Consider the following 18238-nt stretch of genomic DNA (forward strand, 5'->3'; position numbering starts at 1 on the left):
AAAATCTATAATTAAAATAAATATCAATTATTTTCACTTCTTTTAAATCCAAATTAAGTCAGGAGTTAGTGCATCTAAAAACACTATGTAATGCTGATCACATTTACAACTGGCCCAAGCCGTAAATGAACTAAGCAACTGCTTAAGGCTCCGGACCCCCTCGCCCCCTCCCCGGGCTTGAGGAGCCCCTTAACCTTAAATGCTGTCATTTTAACACAGACCACAGATATAGAAATGTAATATTTGTTTACTGAGATTACCAATGCTGTTAAATTTTATTTAGTGGTTTCAGAAAATGATTATTTTAGATTATTTTAGTTTATTAGTAATATCAGAAATTGTGGAGTACGCACAATTTAGATCAACATTATAATTCCTAGATAACTTTTATGCAGAGACTCGTACTGCTACAGCCCAGAAAAGGAATTAGAATTAGAATTACATCGAACTTAGAATCCAGAAATACAGGAACAGTCACTATTTAGTTACTTTNTAGAATTACATCGAACTTAGAATCCAGAAATACAGGAACAGTCACTATTTAGTTACTTTTTATACTACTACTTGTTAGAAACTGTTTCTACTCACTTTTAATCCAGAAAAGGACTTAGAACAAACTTAAAAATTAGCTATTCATCTTTAGGTTATTATCAGTTATTTAGAAACAGAGGAGTACTCACATTTAACCCAAAAGGAATTAGATTAGTCACTCTTTAGCTTATTTTTTCATAAACTGTAGAGTTCTCACTATTTAGATGCAGAGACCAGAAGCCCAGAGACACTTTTGGATCAAGACTACTTTTTAGACTCCTGTTCTTCCAACCCAGAAATGGAATTAGACCAGAGGATACTTAGCAACCCTGAACATGAGCACTTAGTTTACATATTTTAAAGCATTGGTCCCCAACCTTTTTATTACCTGGGACCGGTCAAGATTTAGAAATTTTGTTGCGGCCCGGGGGGATGAACCGTCAGATAAGGCTTCTGCATGTTGGTGTTGCTAAAGCCTGAATATGCCCAATTTGGATTGTCTTGGCCTTTTTATCGCAGCCTGTGTTGTTTACCCTGACTGGGAACGAGAATACAACCTTCTGAATGTGACAGGTAGCCAATCAGAAGCTCACAAGCTCTACTCATCTCCTCTCACCACTGCCCAAACGCTCTCTGACTCTGGTCGCTATGGTAACGTTTACATTTCCGGTCCACGGACCGGTACCGGTCCGTGGACCGGGAGTTGGGGACCACTGCTTTAAAGCAGAGGTCTCAAACTCAATGCCCCCGGGGGCCGCTGGAGGCAGAGTCTGGGTGAGACTGGGCCTCATAAAGAATTCCACAAACATTTAAAAAATATCCTCAAATGTCATCAATATTTATTTACTTCTCCATTACATGAACTGCAGGCTTTGGCTTTGACAAAGACATGATGAGGGTGTGACAAAATTTAGGGTGCATTCACACTGCAGCCTGAAGTGACCCAAATCAGACTTTTTGTCAAATTGGATTTTTTTCTTTTTTTGCCAGGCTGTTCACACAGACACACATATGCGACCTGTTTATGAATATATATGCACCTCTATATATGCACCTAACAATGGTGATAGTCTATTTATGCAGGAAGTTTTTCTTCAGGTCTCCCAAGCACCAGGGTTTCTAGTNTAGTTACTTTTTATACTACTACTTGTTAGAAACTGTTTCTACTCACCTGTATGCGTTCTGCAGTCTGAACGAGAAAACGACCTGAAAGTGTCCCGCATGCGCAGTAGAGGGCGCCATAGCATCAGCGTTCTCAGTGTTCTGCCAACCGCCATAAAAAGAAGAAGTGCTCAGTGTTTGCGGAAGTAAAAATGGAGGCTAACGGTGGAGCTTACCTACATATTTGAAGTTGTTGTCCAACCGGAGCAGCATATTAACAACATAATCCTCATTATAGTCTGTCTTGGTTGTTGTTTTTCTTTCTGCTTGCGCATATCAGGAAGCAGAATTTGTTGAGTATCAGTGACGTTCAGTTCAGATGAATGCGGCCTGGACGTTAGGTCGCATTTGAACTGGATACGTATCGGATATGGGTCGCATTCGACCCATATCTGACCTGTGCTGTTCAGACTGTCATGAAAAGATCAGATACAGGTGGCATTACGTAAAAAAAAGTCGGAATTGGGTCACTTTAGGCTGCAGTGTGAACGCACCCTAAGTTTATTCCACTTGGCGTCACTCTTGTTCTGCGTTTTATAGAAGTCTTTAGCCAGCTAGCAATGTAAGGAGAACGTCTCGACGCGTGACGTCATTACCGCTTCTACTTGTCAGCAGATGACGAGCAGTCACCTCTCTCTGCGTTTGATCATGGCATTTGTTTAGTTTTAAAGATTTTTTTTGCTCTAGTGGCCTTTACTTGATAGTTAATTGACAGGAAAGTGGGTAATGAGAGAAGGGGGAAGACATGTGGCAAAGGTCGCCAGGCCGGGAATCGAACCTGTGACAGCTGCGTCGAGGACTAAGGCCTCCATATGTGGGTTGTGCTTAACTCCTGTGCAACCACAGCACACCCAATCGTGACATTTGTTAATGGTAGAAAGTACCGGAATGGCAACTGCAAGAAAGGGAAACTGGTACCGGACTGTTCCATCATCCGCCACACTATTGTTACAAGTGTAGCGTGCATGAAGTCGGCGTAGCACTTCATGCACGCTACTAGACGTGCATGAAGGTGCTAGACATTCGGCCTAGCACCGAATGTCAGGCCTTGACGAGGAACGGCGGGCCGGACTAACTTTAGAGGTCCGCTCACCCTGTGGGCTGCACTAATGTTATACTGTCATATCACGGTGGGGGCCATGAGACATCGTCCTGTGGGCCGCAGTTGGCCCGCGAGAATGAGACTTCTGGTTTAGATCAACATTAGATTATTTTTCTTTTTTTCTTTTTTTTTGCTCTTTCCTTTGGTTTGTTATTTTGTTTGTTTTTCCTTTTTAATTCCTGTAGAGCACTTTGTATTGCATTATTGCTGAAAATGTGCTGTATAAATAAAATTACCTTTACCTTTACCTTCAGCATAGATATATTAAAATATTTAAAATGGATTACCATTTAAATTTAAGATTTTAAGGAGCTGGCAAGTTTACTTTATAAAAGCACAAAGAACAATCTTCATTAGTTTTTTTTTTAAATTTATTTAGTTTTTTTTTTTTTACCACAGCTACAATCTAATAATGTGAGTTTAATCTTTGAGTTTGTGCTCTGTTTGTTCACAAATACTGTATTTTTCGAACTATAAAGCTGCTACTTTTTTCCCAGGCTTTGAACTATGCAGCTTGTAGCCTGGTGCAGCTTTTCTGTGGACTTTTCTTCAACCGCCCTGGGGCTCTTTTGTAGGAAGTGAATCATTGGAAGTCAAAATTGGAAATCAAAGAAGAAAGCGCTAATTTTCATTTAGAACAAGCACATGCTAGCAGCAGGCATGAGTGAAAAATGTTTTCAAACTCATACCCCCTCATCATGGAAACCAAATACAGAAGTTCATATAATGCAGGTTTTAAGTTGAGGGCTATTGATCTGGTAGTACAGGAGGGAAATGGAGCCGCTGCACGGCAGTAAACTTGGCATGAACGAATCCATGATTTGGCATTGGAGACGCAGGGCTGCGTCCTTAATTGCAGATTTATTAAGCCCCCCTCTGCAATTTAGGGAGACCAATTAACCGAGTCATGTTTTTGGACTGTGGGTGGAAGCCAGAGTACCTGGAGAGAACCCACGCATGGACAGGGAGAACATATGCAGCCCACACATCCATATCTAAGAAAAATCAATTAACCTGACAGTTATGTTTTTGAACTGTGGGGAGAAGCTGGAGAACCCACGCATGCACAAGGAGAGAAGGAGAATATGCAAACTCCATACAGAGAGAACCCGGCCCAGAGATTGAACCAGAACCTTCTTGCTCAAAGGCAACAGTGCTACCAACTGCACCACTGCAGCCTGTGGCTGAGAATCGAATCAGTGATACTGAGGACGCTGTAAATGAGTTTAAACAGCTGACGAAACAGCTAAAAGGTGACGAGTTCCTTAAAAAGAAAATCAACCGGCTGGAAAATCATTGCAGGAGAAATAATATTTGAGTGTTGGGACTAAAAGAAGGCTCTGCGGGAACGGACCTTGTGAAATTCTTCACAACTTGGATACCAGAGGTGTTGGGAGCTGGCGGCCCAGATGCAGCAGCTCAAAGGCTGGAGGTGGAAATTGCACGAGCACACAGGACCGTGACTATGGAGCCCAGACCAGGTGAACCACCTCGTACCACCCCGAGACCCATCCTGATACGTCTCCTGAGATTTCAAGATCAAGAGAAAATTTTGGCTTTGGCTAAAAAGAGAGGAAATGTCTGTTTTGACAACATTAAAATGTACTTTTTTCTCTGATATGAGTCCAGAATTAGCCAGATGTTGCAAACATCTCATCCCCGCAAGCAATTAAAGCAAGAAACATCTCCTGCTATGTGCTATCTATCCTGCATGCCTGAATGTCCAACCGAATATCGGAGGAACCCGCTTTTTCTATACCTCAGAAGAAGCCTTTAAATTCATCAACACCCTGGCACAATGGGGGCAGCAGGCATCCACGACCAGTGATCACTGACTATTAATACCAAGTCAGTACTGGAGCAGAATGGATTGTTAAGATGACTGACACTCGAGGTCACCATTAGGTCTACTTCTCCAGAGACAGTGTATCAGATCCATATTGGCTCCTCGACAACTGGCGAGGAGGATGGTGATCCATCCTGATCCTTCTGATTACAAAGGAGTCTATAGCTACCTGAAAAAATTTAAACCTGATATCATTTATTTACAAGAAACACATTTATCTGACAGGAAGCACAAAAAGCTAAAAAGAGATTGGGTGGGTTCAAAATATTTTTCTTCATTTAGTTCAAAGTCGAGAGGAACAACAATTTTGCTGCATAAAAACTTTACTTTTGTTGCTACTGCAATTATATCTGACCCTTCAGGTAGATTTATCATGGTACAAGGGCAAATGAATTCAGAATCCTGGATGTTTTTGAATATATATGCACCTCTATATATGCACCTAATTATGGCGATAGTCTATTTATGCAGGAAGGTTTTCTTCAGGTCTCCCAAGCACCAGGGTTTCTAGTAGTTGGAGGGGACTTTAGCCTCTGTTTAGATCCTGTGCTTGATAGTAGGGATGCTCCAATCAGGTTTTTTGCTGCCAATACCAATCACCTATGAGGCCGATCTTTGCCGATCACCTGGTGTAGTGACTATTTGTCCCCAAAACTTAAATTCAAAAATAAAAAAACCCTCAAAACTCAAAGGTGATCAAAACAAAAGGTGAATCTAACTCAAATAGTCACCTGATGCACCATGGATTCTGGCTTACGCAGCCCAAAAAGATCAAAAAGACGAAATGCAGTTCTTTGGTTGTTTTATTTCATAGTTCAGGCAAAAGGTTACAGGCTTCACAGGATTCTCCTTCTCCTGCTCTGACTCCTGCACCTGTTCTCTGACTGGCGACTGATGACTGGTAAACTGGTAAAAAACCTTGTGACCACCCATGTGCATAATATAATATTTATACCGTGAAATACCCACATCCCAACCTGAAAATTAACTAATTAAGTGACTTACTAACCAAAAAACTTATTCTAAATAACGAATTAAACAAAAAATTTTAATGATCTCTTTATAGATCCCCTCAAGCTAGAGTTGTTATCAATGGGATCACCTCTGAGTCATTTCGGCTGTACAGAGGCAACAGACAGGGAGATCCAGTTAGTCCCGCCCTCTTTGTGCTTGCCATCGAGCCCTTGGCTAAGGCCATTAGAATAAATCATAATATTAGTGGTTTTTAGATTGGTACTGACATACATAAGATTTCATTTTTTACGGAAGACATTTTATTTTTAACCAATCCAGAACACTCTCTTGTGTCACCTTCCGGAACTACTGAGTAAATACAGCTCATTTTGTGGATACAAAGTTTTCTGGAAAAGAGTGAGGTGTTACCGATGTCTGTATTTGACTACAGTAAAGTTAAAAACATGTCCAATTTTAACTTTGATCTCCTGAAGGTTTCAAATATTTAGGGGTGTTTGTTGATGGTAATCTTAAAAATCTGTTTAAACTCAACTTAGTTAGCCTCCATCAGAAGGAGAGTGAAGACTTAGGAAAATGGATGGATTTACCTCTCACATTACTTGGTAGAATTAATGTTATAAAGATGAATATCCTCCCTAGATTTCTATACATGGTCCAGTCTCNGAAATTTGTTTATTGGGGAACTTTATGAACTCCAATCTAAAGACAAATAATAAGAAACTTATAGAAGTCCTTCTGGCAGTTGCTAAAAAATGTATTACAACAAAATGGAAATCAGAGGCCCCCCTTCCAATTAAATATGGCTTTGTGAGCTCAACAGCTGTGTGACCCTAGAAAAAATAACCTATTGGATGCAGAATAGAAGTAAGACTTTTTATAAAATATGGCAACCATTTTTAAGGTATATGCAAAATCTACCAGCACATTGGATTGATTGATCATCCTGTAATCGAGCCGGACTCGACAGGATCTATGAGCGATGCTGATACCATCTGTCTCTCACCCTATCTCTGATTCATATACATTTTTCTTAATCCTTATTGGTTAGCCCTTTTCCCTACCTTGTCCAATCCCCTTCCAGTTCTTCTTGTCTTTTTGTTGTGTTATATTATCGTAAATGTATTTTACTTCAGGTATGTCTTATTGTTTGAATTTTGATTGATACTGAACCAATTTTGTCCTGTCAGTTAATAAATGTGATGTTGTTACTAAAAAATCCCAAATAAAGTGTTCTAAATAAATGCCCTTACATGGGAGACTGTGTCCAATTTTAGTGAAAGTTTTCAGAGATCAAACTGCAATAACACGTTAGGAGGCTAAAGCACCGAGGCGCCAGCAATGTGATTGGTGCACACTCCCGCCTTCATGCCCTGTTCAAATCATCAACTATAAACCTATCTTTCAGGAACAACTCTGCCCTGCCAGTTATATTCTCAGTGCAGCAGAGATGCTGTAGTCAAGCTTATTTAAAAAAATAAATAAATAAATAAAAATAATTTTATATATAAAAACAAGCAACGTGGGTGCTGTGGTGGTGCAGAGGCAAAGCACGACCCACGTATTGAGGCTTTAGTCCATGTGGCGGTAGTCACAGGTTCAATTCCCGACCTGGCAACATTTGCCGCATGTCTTCCCCTTCTCTGATTACCCTGTTTCCTGTTGAACTACTTTCAAATAAAGGCCACTAGAGCCAACAAAACCTTTAAAAAAAATTCAAGCAATGTGTAGCCTAGCGGGGGGCAAGTAAAGCCTAGCAGTCCACCAGGATTTACACTGGGTGAAACCCTGGAGTATTTTTATTAGAAGTAGTTTGTTGCATTCTTCCATTGTAATATGTCCTAGTTAATGTACCTGTCTTATTTACAGTTGAAATAGAAGTTTAGATACACCAAATAAAACTACATTTACACATTTTTCCTTCATTATCTGAAGTCAAAAAATGAGAAAAAGGATATGTCAGACATTTAAATTTTAATATTTTCAAAGTTAGAAATTTACATGGGAGTCCATGTTAATTTTTGGGCTGATGATTATTGTCCATTTAACTTCTTGGCTGATGCCATTAGGTGTGACTTCAGCATTCCTACATAATGTTCTTTCCTCATGATTCGATCTATTTTATGACGTGCACCCAGTTATGCAGCAAAACAGTCCCACAACATGATGCTGGCACTCTTATACTTCATAGACAGGAAGTATGAGGATGGGTTGATCCCAAGCGTCCCAGTTTTTCCTCCAAATGTAGCTATGCTCATTATGGCCAAATATTTTAATCTTAGTGTTGTCAAACCACAGGACATGTCTACAAAAATGAAGAACTTTGTCCCTGCATGTCTTTACAAACTGCAGTCTCGCTTTTTTATGTTTATTTTTGGAGTAATGGCTTCCTCCTCAATGAGTGGCCTTTCAGCTCACACTGAAGACAGTGTGAGCTGGTAAGAACCAGCTTCAGCCACATTTTCATAAGATCTGGCTTTTTCTGGGGTCTAATTGCGTTTATCAGTACCAGCCTTTTCTTGTCCTGTTCAATGAAAGTATAAAACACAAAAGGTTTCATAACAGGTTTTCTCAAATATATAAATATATAAATTATTGTAATTGTCAGAAGACCTGTAAAAAATGTTTGTATTTGAAAAGTTTCAGAATTAGTTTTAAGTGCTTGTCTGTCTGTTGACATTGTGTGTCTTTACAGTGGTGTTCCTGCTGTGGTAGACTTCGCTGCCATGCGGGATGCCGTGATGAAGTTGGATGGTGACCCAGAAAAGATTAATCCAGTTTGTCCTGCTGACCTCGTTATTGATCACTCCATCCAAGTGGACTTTAACAGGAAGTAAGACCTTGCAGTTCTTGCCATCATTGGATCATTCTGTAGATTGTGTGTTATCCTGCTGCTTTATCTCTTGATGGGTCCTGTTTCTTCCTCCAGGTCTGACAGCCTTCAGAAGAACCAGGATTTAGAGTTTGACCGCAATAGAGAAAGATTTCAGTTTTTGAAGGTGTATATTAAAAACAACCTCTTTGTCTATACTATTTGAAGTAACTAGATTGTTAACATGATGCCTGTTTTTCCCAGTGGGGGTCCAAAGTCTTCAAGAACATGCGGATCATTCCTCCCGGTTCAGGAATTGTTCACCAGGTCAACCTGGAGTATTTGGCCCGGGTGGTGTTTAATTACGATGGCTTCTTCTACCCAGACAGTCTGGTGGGCACAGACTCCCACACCACCATGATTGATGGACTGGGTGTTCTTGGCTGGGGTGAGACTATAACGCATACAACCCTTACCTTATTCCAATCTATTTGGTTTGTTTGAACTACAGCAAGTATGAAGTCAATTATACTCTTGATGTTTGACTTTACAGTGTTACATGCAGATGATCATGTTGTCAGACTTTTATTACATTTTTCCAGAAATCTTGTGACACTGAATTTTCTCCTGATGGCTTTTAAGTTTTTGGAGAATCAGAAAAAAACATGCAGGACACAAATCCTATAAAGGTAGGCTGGTTTTATCAAGTGATTACATGTTTATATACATATTATTATTTTGAAATGTGTGAAAACTGTTTCCTAGGGAAGCCCATTTCCGCCATAAAAGAAAAAATGAAAGACCAACAGGAAGTCATATTTTTGACTTTCAAAGTCATAATTATGAGATTTGAAATTTGAAAGTCGAAATTATGACTTTAAATCTCATAATTATGACTTTCAAAGTCATAATTATGACTTTGAAAGTCATAATTATGACTTCCTGTTGGTCTTTTATTTTTTCTTTCATGCCGGAAATGGGCTTCAATAGGAAACAGTTTTCACACATTTCAAAAATAATAATATGTATATAAACATGTAATCACTTGATAAAACCAGCCTACCTTTATAGGATTTGTGTCCTGCATGTTTCACATGTTCCTGCTGAAATAGCCAACCTATTTCCTGTCTGTCAGAAGTTGTGCTGAAACCTCCTAGTGACTGGTTCACGTCACTAGGAACCAGTGACATGAACTGGTTCCTAGAAACATTTAAAGCATGCGGGAGCCTTGGGGATCAGTGATGCTAATTCTGGCCTTAAAATCAGGTTGACATCAGTTTAACTATCCAAAAATAAATAAATAGATAGATAGATAGATAGATAGATAGATAGATAGATAGATAGATAGATAGATAATGTGCATTCATAGCATGTCATCCTTAACCCTTGTGCGTGCGAGGACTGAGGCAAACGTAGAGGTTTATGAAAAATGATACAGGTTTTACGTGTGTGGGGTCGGTTGGACCCCATTTCGACATACAAGGGTTAAAGGTACTGATTCGCTGCTAAATTAAAGTCAGCCTTTGCCATTCAGGTGTTGGGGGCATTGAAGCAGAAGCTGTGATGCTGGGGCAGCCAATAAGCATGGTGCTTCCTGAAGTGGTGGGATACAAACTGCATGGTACACCAGACAAGCTCATCACCTCCACTGACATCGTCCTCACTGTGACTAAGGTAATTAGTTTCTGCAGAGGTTATCTGCAGAAATGACAACAAAATGGTCCAGTGTCCCTGACATTTCGTACTCCTCCACTTCTTGGACCTGAAGCACCTCCGTCAGGTGGGTGTTGTGGGGAAGTTTGTGGAGTTTTTCGGCCCAGGTGTGGCCCAGCTATCCATTGCTGACAGAGCCACCATTGCTAATATGTGTCCCGAGTACGGAGCCACAGCGGCTTTTTTCCCAGTGGATGACATCAGTGTTAAGTACCTGGAGCAGACTGGTGAGTGTCCAGCTGTGTGAACTAGAATTCTCTTATTTCTGGAGACTTTTAAGATTGCTAGATTAACTCAACAGAAAATAGTATGTGATTTTCAGCAGTTACTGCTCTTTATGCTCTGTAAGTTTGAAGCTATGGATATTAGACGTTTTACCTCATTCATCAAAAGTGATGATAGTGTCTTGTTTTAGGACGGGAACCAGAAACTCTGGCCTACATTACCAAGTACCTGAAGGCAGCAGGCATGTTCAGAGACTACAATAATATTGCCCAGGATCCAGATTTCACTCATGTAATTAAGCTCATCTTCTTGCATGATTTGTTTCAAAACTGAAAAACAAATGTATGTTTGGGATTTAAAATCAGAGTCAATTTAAATCATTAAAGGCTGATCGAAGACTTTTGGATCTTTGTTTTTCTTTTCTCTTTAAGGTAGTACAGTTAGACCTTGGCACAGTGGTTCCTTGCTGCAGTGGTCCCAAAAGGCCACAGGACAGGATTCCCGTTTCTGAAATGAAAACGGATTTTGAATCTTGTTTGGGAGCAAAGGTTAGTTAAATTTACGTTGGTTTAGTTTTATACAATAGAAGGGTCAACAAAAGGCAAAGCCACAACACAGTAGTGAAAGTTATGTTAAACATTTCAGCTTTTGAATTTATTCAACTTTATACTGTATTTTACCATGATTTATTATGTCTGTGAAATTCAATGGTGAATATCATTAAATAGTGACTCTTCTATTTTTTTTATTGCTTTTATCGAACTATTTAATTTTACCGTTCAATTCTGATCTTCTTAGCAAGGATTTAAGGGTTTCCAGGTGGCACCTGAACGCCATAGCACTGCGGTCACCTTCCAATTCAGTGGGAAGGAGTATACTCTGGGCCATGGCTCAGTAGTCATTGCTGCTATCACCAGCTGCACCAACACCAGCAACCCATCTGTCATGCTTGGAGCAGGTGGATGTACCACATCTGTCCATGGCACTAATGTTGAAATGACCCATTGTCCCAATCAAAACTGACTGCTAGCATCTGTTGTTCCAGGGCTTCTTGCTAAGAAAGCAATAGAGTATGGTCTAAATGTGAAGCCGTACATAAAGACAAGCCTGTCACCTGGCAGTGGAGTGGTGACCTACTACCTGAAGAAGAGTGGCGTCATGGACTTCATGTCTCAGCTGGGGTAAGCTGCTCAGTAGTTACGTCTGAGTTGATAGACTCTTAATGTACCCACTCATGTTGGCTGGTTTAGGCAACTAATGAGAAACATTATTTACACATTGTCAGTTATACTTTAAGTCAATATTTTAGGTGTTTTCATTAATTTACTTAATTTTTCATTGAAATGAAAAATAAAAAAATAAAAATAGACTCGTTTTTTCGTTTATTAAACCAAAATCGAAAATCGGATAACGGCTCAGTTCGGCTTGTTATCCGAGTTCCCATTTAGTGCACAAAATGGAAATGGAAAAAACGGACAACAAGCGCTGAATTTCGATTTTCATGATTTCATTTTTGACAAGCGGTCTGACCCGGAAGTTCTTTCTGTCATGCACACTGTGTAGAGACCCGTTTGTGTAAAGTCATCCAAAGCGGCATGTAATTAATTTCATCATGATACCTTCACACAGAAATTCTTGAACTCTGACTTTGTTTTGTATATGAAGCCAAAGGCCTCTAAATGCAGCTTCGATTCAGTAAATGGCTAAAGGGCTAGTCTGCCCAATTTTTCACAACCTTGAAAATGTGCTCAGGTTTAAAACGACGCTCAAACCACAACTACAGCATTCTCCCAGAACAGTCATTCAAACCCTAGGTTTTTAAAGTTTTTCCTTTATGAATAGCATTTGCATAGAAATTATAATCTGTTATGTCTTGAACAAGGATGCAGAAAAGTATAATTATCCAAAATATAAAATAAAATTTAGCTATTTCTAAGTAGAAATTGTTTGAAATAATGTGCCAATGTTATTAGATTATTGAAAGATTAAATAAATAAATGTTTTCCTTTGGAAGAGGATTATAGCCATGGAAAAAAAACAGAATTCTGACCTTAATCTCAAAATTCTGATGTTTTTCTGAGAATTCTTATTTTAATTTAAAATAATAATAATAATAATAATAATAATAATAATAATAATAATAATAATAATAATAATAATGCTGGTGCTAGCTAAATGTTATGAGGTTCTATCATCCTCTTCCATGGTTTATCCCCTCAGGATATTTTTTCACACTTTTATCAGTGACTTATGACTGTCCAACAATATGATTCTGCTTATAAATTATTATCCTCAACTGACTAAACATAATGAACAACTTTTGAATTAAAAGTTTTGAGTTGATTCTTTCCATTATTTATTTGCTCTGGATTCATAGGCAAGAAACATAAAACTAATTATTTCATATAAAAATTTTAATCAGCCTGTATATAGCCAGTTGGTGCTTTATAACTGGATGATTTATTTACAGTACTTACTATATATTTACCAACCTTATTTTCTCTTATCAGATTGTAAACTCAAATCTTACAAAATAAACAGGGACAAAATGTTTTCCTAAAAATGTATTTATTACAATAACATACAAACAGATATTCAGCTTATGTTGGGGAATCATAACAAAATATTTCTATACTTTAAGTATATGAAAGATGAGGAGATACTGAAGAAGACGATGTCAGGAGGAGGAAGAGGATCACCGGGAAGCTGCATCCAAACCTGGAGCTGTGGCCTCTCTCATAGTGGAACAGCTGCCTGTATGAAACAATAAAAAAAATTGTTAAAAAAAAGTTCACACTGCATGTAAGAAGCCAAACCAAGGGAAGTGTATATTTCACATACACACACGCGCACACACAAAATATAATATTATTCTCTGGAGAGTGTGTGTACACACATGCATGCACACACACAATAATATGAATTTACAACCTAAAAAAAAAATCAGAGGAAGGGAATATTAGTAACTGGTATTGGAAGAAAACATAGTGGAAGAGTTTAGAAGATACTAACATCTTCAGAATTATCGAAATCTCCAGAGAAGAATATTATATTTTGATGTATGATACACGGCCCCTGTGTAAGCCGGACAGAGAACTTCCGGGTCAGACCGCTTGACCCTGGTACAATCTCCAATTTCCATCCCTTCTCTAAACTTCCCTTCCTCAGTAAATTACTTGAAAAAGTTGTAGAAACTCAACTCAGATCCTGGTTTAGTCCGTTACAGATCTCTGATCCCTTTCTGTCTGGCTTCCACTGAAACTGCTTTAGTAAAAGTCCATAATGATCTTTTAATCATTGGTTTTATTAGATCTTAGTGGTGTCTTTGATACTGTAGACCATGCAATCCTTTTGAAATAGCCTAAAGGTCCTGGCTGGTATGTGTGGCTCAGCTTTGGACTGGTTGACCTCATATTTAGCTCACTGGACATACTGCATTAAGACGGACAGATTTTCCTCTGACTATGCCCCCTTAACTTGTGGTGTGCCACAACGCTCAGTTTTGGGTCCACTTTTGTTTTCTTTTTATATCATTCCACTTGCCGGTATTAGTCAGTCCTTGTCGGATATCTCTTATGATATTTACTCTGATGACATTCAGTTGTATTTTTCATTTAGACCGCATCAACTAGACAGGTGAGTCATCCTCGTCCAATGTTTGTCCCATATCAGTGTTTGACTCTCCAGTAACTTTCTGGTTCTAAACACCAGGAAGACAGAAACTATAACTATTGCTCCCAGTCACCTACACCAGTCGTCCCAAACCACCGGGCTGCAGACCGGTCTGTAGACCAATTGGTACCAGGCCGCACAAGAAATAATTAAATATTTCCGTTTAATGTATTATCTGAGTCTGAAGGATCTTTTATTTTGAAAATCCTTTAACTGGATTTTCTCAGTTCACACTAGCCAACATTGAGCCCACAAGCAGTAAGAAACACATGTCCTTGGACAGTTTATTTGCGAAAGGGAAAAGGCCCAGAGAAGAGACATGAGGATGGATTTATACCAGACTGGTAGGTGATTGCCACATTACAAGCCCGCTCTGTAATATACGGCAATCGGCTCAATAATGAGGCAATGAAGCCTTCAAACTGCTTCGCCACGTAGAGACCAAGCACCCTGTGCTGAAGCAACACACCTTGGTGTGTCATTGTCTCCCATCACTCCCAGGTGGGACAGTCTTGTTGCAGACAAATAAGCTCAAGGTTCCCATTGATTTGTCGTTATCGAGAGTTAAAATTTTCATGAAAATAAAAGGTTAGTTTTTGTGGCGCATCTGTATCTTATTTTGAAGGGATGTGTATACGTTACCATAGCGACCAGAGTCAGAGAGCATTAGGGCAGTAGTCGAGATTAGAGGAGTACAGCTTGTGAATCTTAAGTCTGGTTCACACGGCACGATTTAAGGATTGTCGGCTGATTTTACAAACCTCTGTGACCACACACGACATGAGCCGATAAAAATATAGCAGGTTTGATCGGTTCATGTGTCCAGCCACACGGCAGGAGCAACACACCACACACGAACTGATTCCAGTCACGAACATCCCGGTTGCAGAAGAAAATCCCGTAAAATCCCCAACATACCATACGTGAATTTAGATTAAACAAACACGGATGACAATGTAGAAACAGTGATAGTTTGTGGACTTATTTTAAGCGATAACAGATGTAACAAAAAGAAAAGGCATTGGATAAATGACGGTGTGGCAGCCGCTCTATTCAGCTGTTTGGGATTCTCCTCCGTGCTTACGTCACTGCGCTGTCCGATTGGCTACCTGTCACATTTAATGGACTGCATTCTCGCTCACTGTCAAGGAAAACCCTACGGGCTGCGAAAACAATGTTGAATACAGTATGTCCGATTTTAGATTGGAGCGGTCCCAACGTTCTACCGACTGGACCAGATCAGTTGTGACACATCAGGACAGGTGGATCAGGGTTGCAGTAAAATTGCCAACCTTTTTACCACCGGTCCATGGTGGTAAAAAGGTTGGGGACTACTGACCTACACAACAATATCAGCCAGACAATTGGATCCTTTCGCCCATTAGTAAAATCAAAGGTAAAAAATCTAAGTGTCACATTTGATTCATTATTAGGCTTCGACTCACACATTAAGGCTGTTTGCCATTCTTGTTTCTTTCACTTAAGAAACATTTCTAAAATCAACCTAGAGAATATCATTCATGCTTTTGTATCATCTCGTCTAGACTACTGTAATGCCCTTTTTACCTGCCTGGATAAAGCCTCAATTTCACTTTTGTAATCTATACAGAACACAGCAGCCAGACTTCTCACCAAATCCAGTAAATCATGTCATATCGCTCCTGTTCTATATTCATTACTTTGCTCCCTGTCATGATGGGTTCTGTTGACATTAGCCTTCATCCCTGCCACCTGGGCTTAATTAACGCAGCTGTTTTGTTTTCCTGATTGTGTTTTTCCCCAGTATATTTAAGTTTACCTGTGTCCCTAGACATTGTGGGATCCTCTGCGTTGCTCACTGCGTTCTCAGTGTAGTTTATGATCTGTAATCTAGAAAGGTACCAGTGTAGAAAAATAAAGCTTCTAAATTCTGCTGAACTGAGCTTGGCTGGACTTACCTCATTCACATGATGACCAGATCTGACACTCCCAGTTGATTTTAGAATTCGTTTTAAAGTCCTTGTGTTGACATACAGAGCATTACATGGCCAGGCTCCTGATCATCTTTGTCAACTTTTAACTAAATATTCTGCTGTCCGTGGTCTTCGTTCTCAAAGTCTGAATCTTTTGGTTGTTCCATGAACAGTTAAAAACTAAAGGGGACCAGGCCTTTCAGTCGGTGGCTGTGGAACAGTTTGCCCTTGCAGCTCCATTTTCCTGACTCTGTGGAGATTTTTAAAAAGCATCTAAAAACATTTTTATTTTTCCAGACTTTTATATCTTGATTTTGTTGTGTTTCTACCGGTGGTTTTGTGTTTTGTAGGGTTTTTAAGGTTGATTTTTATTGTACAGCATGTATGTCTGTGAAAAGAGCTTTATAAATAAACTTTACTTACTTGCTTGTCAAAAATGAAATCATAAAAATCAAAATTGAACGCTCGTTATCCATTTTTCCATTTTCATTTTGTGCTCTTAATAGGAAATCGGATAACGAGCTGAGCCGAGCCATTATCCNACATCAGGACAGGTGGATCAGGGTTGCAGTAAAATTGCCAACCTTTTTACCACCGGTCCATGGTGGTAAAAAGGTTGGGGACTACTGACCTACACAACAATATCAGCCAGACAATTGGATCCTTTCGCCCATTAGTAAAGTCAAAGGTAAAAAATCTAGGTGTCACATTTGATTCATTATTAGGCTTCGACTCACACATTAAGGCTGTTTGCCATTCTTGTTTCTTTCACTTAAGAAACATTTCTAAAATCAAACAAATGGTCTCAAGAGTTGACCTAGAGAATATCATTCATGCTTTTGTATCATCTCGTCTAGACTACTGTAATGCCCTTTTTACCTGCCTGGATAAAGCCTCAATTTCACTTTTGTAATCTATACAGAACACAGCAGCCAGACTTCTCACCAAATCCAGTAAATCATGTCATATCTTTCCTGTTCTATATTCATTACTTTGCTCCCTGTCATGATGGGTTCTGTTGACATTAGCCTTCATCCCTGCCACCTGGGCTTAATTAACGCAGCTGTTTTGTTTTCCTGATTGTGTTTTTCCCCAGTATATTTAAGTTTACCTGTGTCCCTAGACATTGTGGGATCCTCTGCGTTGCTCACTGCGTTCTCAGTGTAGTTTATGATCTGTAATCTAGAAAGGTACCAGTGTAGAAAAATAAAGCTTCTAAATTCTGCTGAACTGAGCTTGGCTGGACTTACCTCATTCACATGATGACCAGATCTGACACTCCCAGTTGATTTTAGAATTCGTTTTAAAGTCCTTGTGTTGACATACAGAGCATTACATGGCCAGGCTCCTGATCATCTTTGTCAACTTTTAACTAAATATTCTGCTGTCCGTGGTCTTCGTTCTCAAAGTCTGAATCTTTTGGTTGTTCCATGAACAGTTAAAAACTAAAGGGGACCAGGCCTTTCAGTCGGTGGCTGTGGAACAGTTTGCCCTTGCAGGTCCGTTTTCCTGACTCTGTGGAGATTTTTAAAAAGCATCTAAAAACATTTTTATTTTTCCAGACTTTTATATCTTGATTTTGTTGTGTTTCTACCGGTGGTTTTGTGTTTTGTAGGGTTTTTAAGGTTGATTTTTATTGTACAGCATGTATGTCTGTGAAAAGAGCTTTATAAATAAACTTTACTTACTTGCTTGTCAAAAATGAAATCATAAAAATCAAAATTGAACGCTCGTTATCCATTTTTCCATTTTCATTTTGTGCTCTTAATAGGAAATCGGATAACGAGCTGAGCCGAGCCATTATCCAATTTCCAATTTTGGTTTAATAAACTAAAAACAAAAAAACTAGTCTATTTTTGTTTTTTTCATTTGAAATGAAAAAACTAAACAAAAACTAACTGCCTGAAAATACACAGACCCACATTCTACTTTAACAGTTGTTTTTTTTTTGTCTCATGTCAGCTTTGAGGTTGTTGGCTATGGCTGCATGACGTGTATTGGAAACAGTGGTCCACTCCCTGATTCAGTGGTGGAGGCCATAACTAAGGTATGTGTAACACTATTGCTCTACTTCAGGGGTGCCCAAACTTTTGAGAGCAAGATTTACTTTTTCTCTCACCAGCTGCCTGAGAGGCTATCTGCCTGCCTCATGACACAAAGACATAAAAATTGCAAATGAAACTCTATTGACTTATTTTATATGCAAATATACATTAGTTATAGCAGAAATAATAAAGTGACAGAAAACTTAA

At 39.2% G+C, this 18238-nt stretch overlaps 1 protein-coding gene across 4 annotated transcripts in view; it reads left to right on the forward strand.

Moving 5' to 3' along the window:
• The window catches only part of aco1 (aconitase 1, soluble), a 39044-nt gene that overhangs the window by 8244 nt on the left and 12562 nt on the right, over nucleotides 1-18238 (forward strand). For all 4 annotated transcript variants that reach the window (XM_007543904.2, XM_016667177.1, XM_007543905.2 and 1 more), the window contains 10 exons: nucleotides 8308-8445; nucleotides 8542-8611; nucleotides 8689-8872; nucleotides 9959-10098; nucleotides 10193-10364; nucleotides 10553-10653; nucleotides 10794-10910; nucleotides 11161-11320; nucleotides 11408-11543; nucleotides 17949-18033. In XM_007543904.2, coding sequence (XP_007543966.1) covers nucleotides 8308-8445; nucleotides 8542-8611; nucleotides 8689-8872; nucleotides 9959-10098; nucleotides 10193-10364; nucleotides 10553-10653; nucleotides 10794-10910; nucleotides 11161-11320; nucleotides 11408-11543; nucleotides 17949-18033 — 1303 coding nt within the window. The remainder of the gene's footprint in view (nucleotides 1-8307; nucleotides 8446-8541; nucleotides 8612-8688; nucleotides 8873-9958; nucleotides 10099-10192; nucleotides 10365-10552; nucleotides 10654-10793; nucleotides 10911-11160; nucleotides 11321-11407; nucleotides 11544-17948; nucleotides 18034-18238) is intronic.

Source organism: Poecilia formosa, unplaced genomic scaffold (genome assembly GCF_000485575.1).
Source record: "Poecilia formosa unplaced genomic scaffold, Poecilia_formosa-5.1.2 Scaffold936, whole genome shotgun sequence".
NCBI classification, from domain to species: domain Eukaryota; kingdom Metazoa; phylum Chordata; class Actinopteri; order Cyprinodontiformes; family Poeciliidae; genus Poecilia; species Poecilia formosa.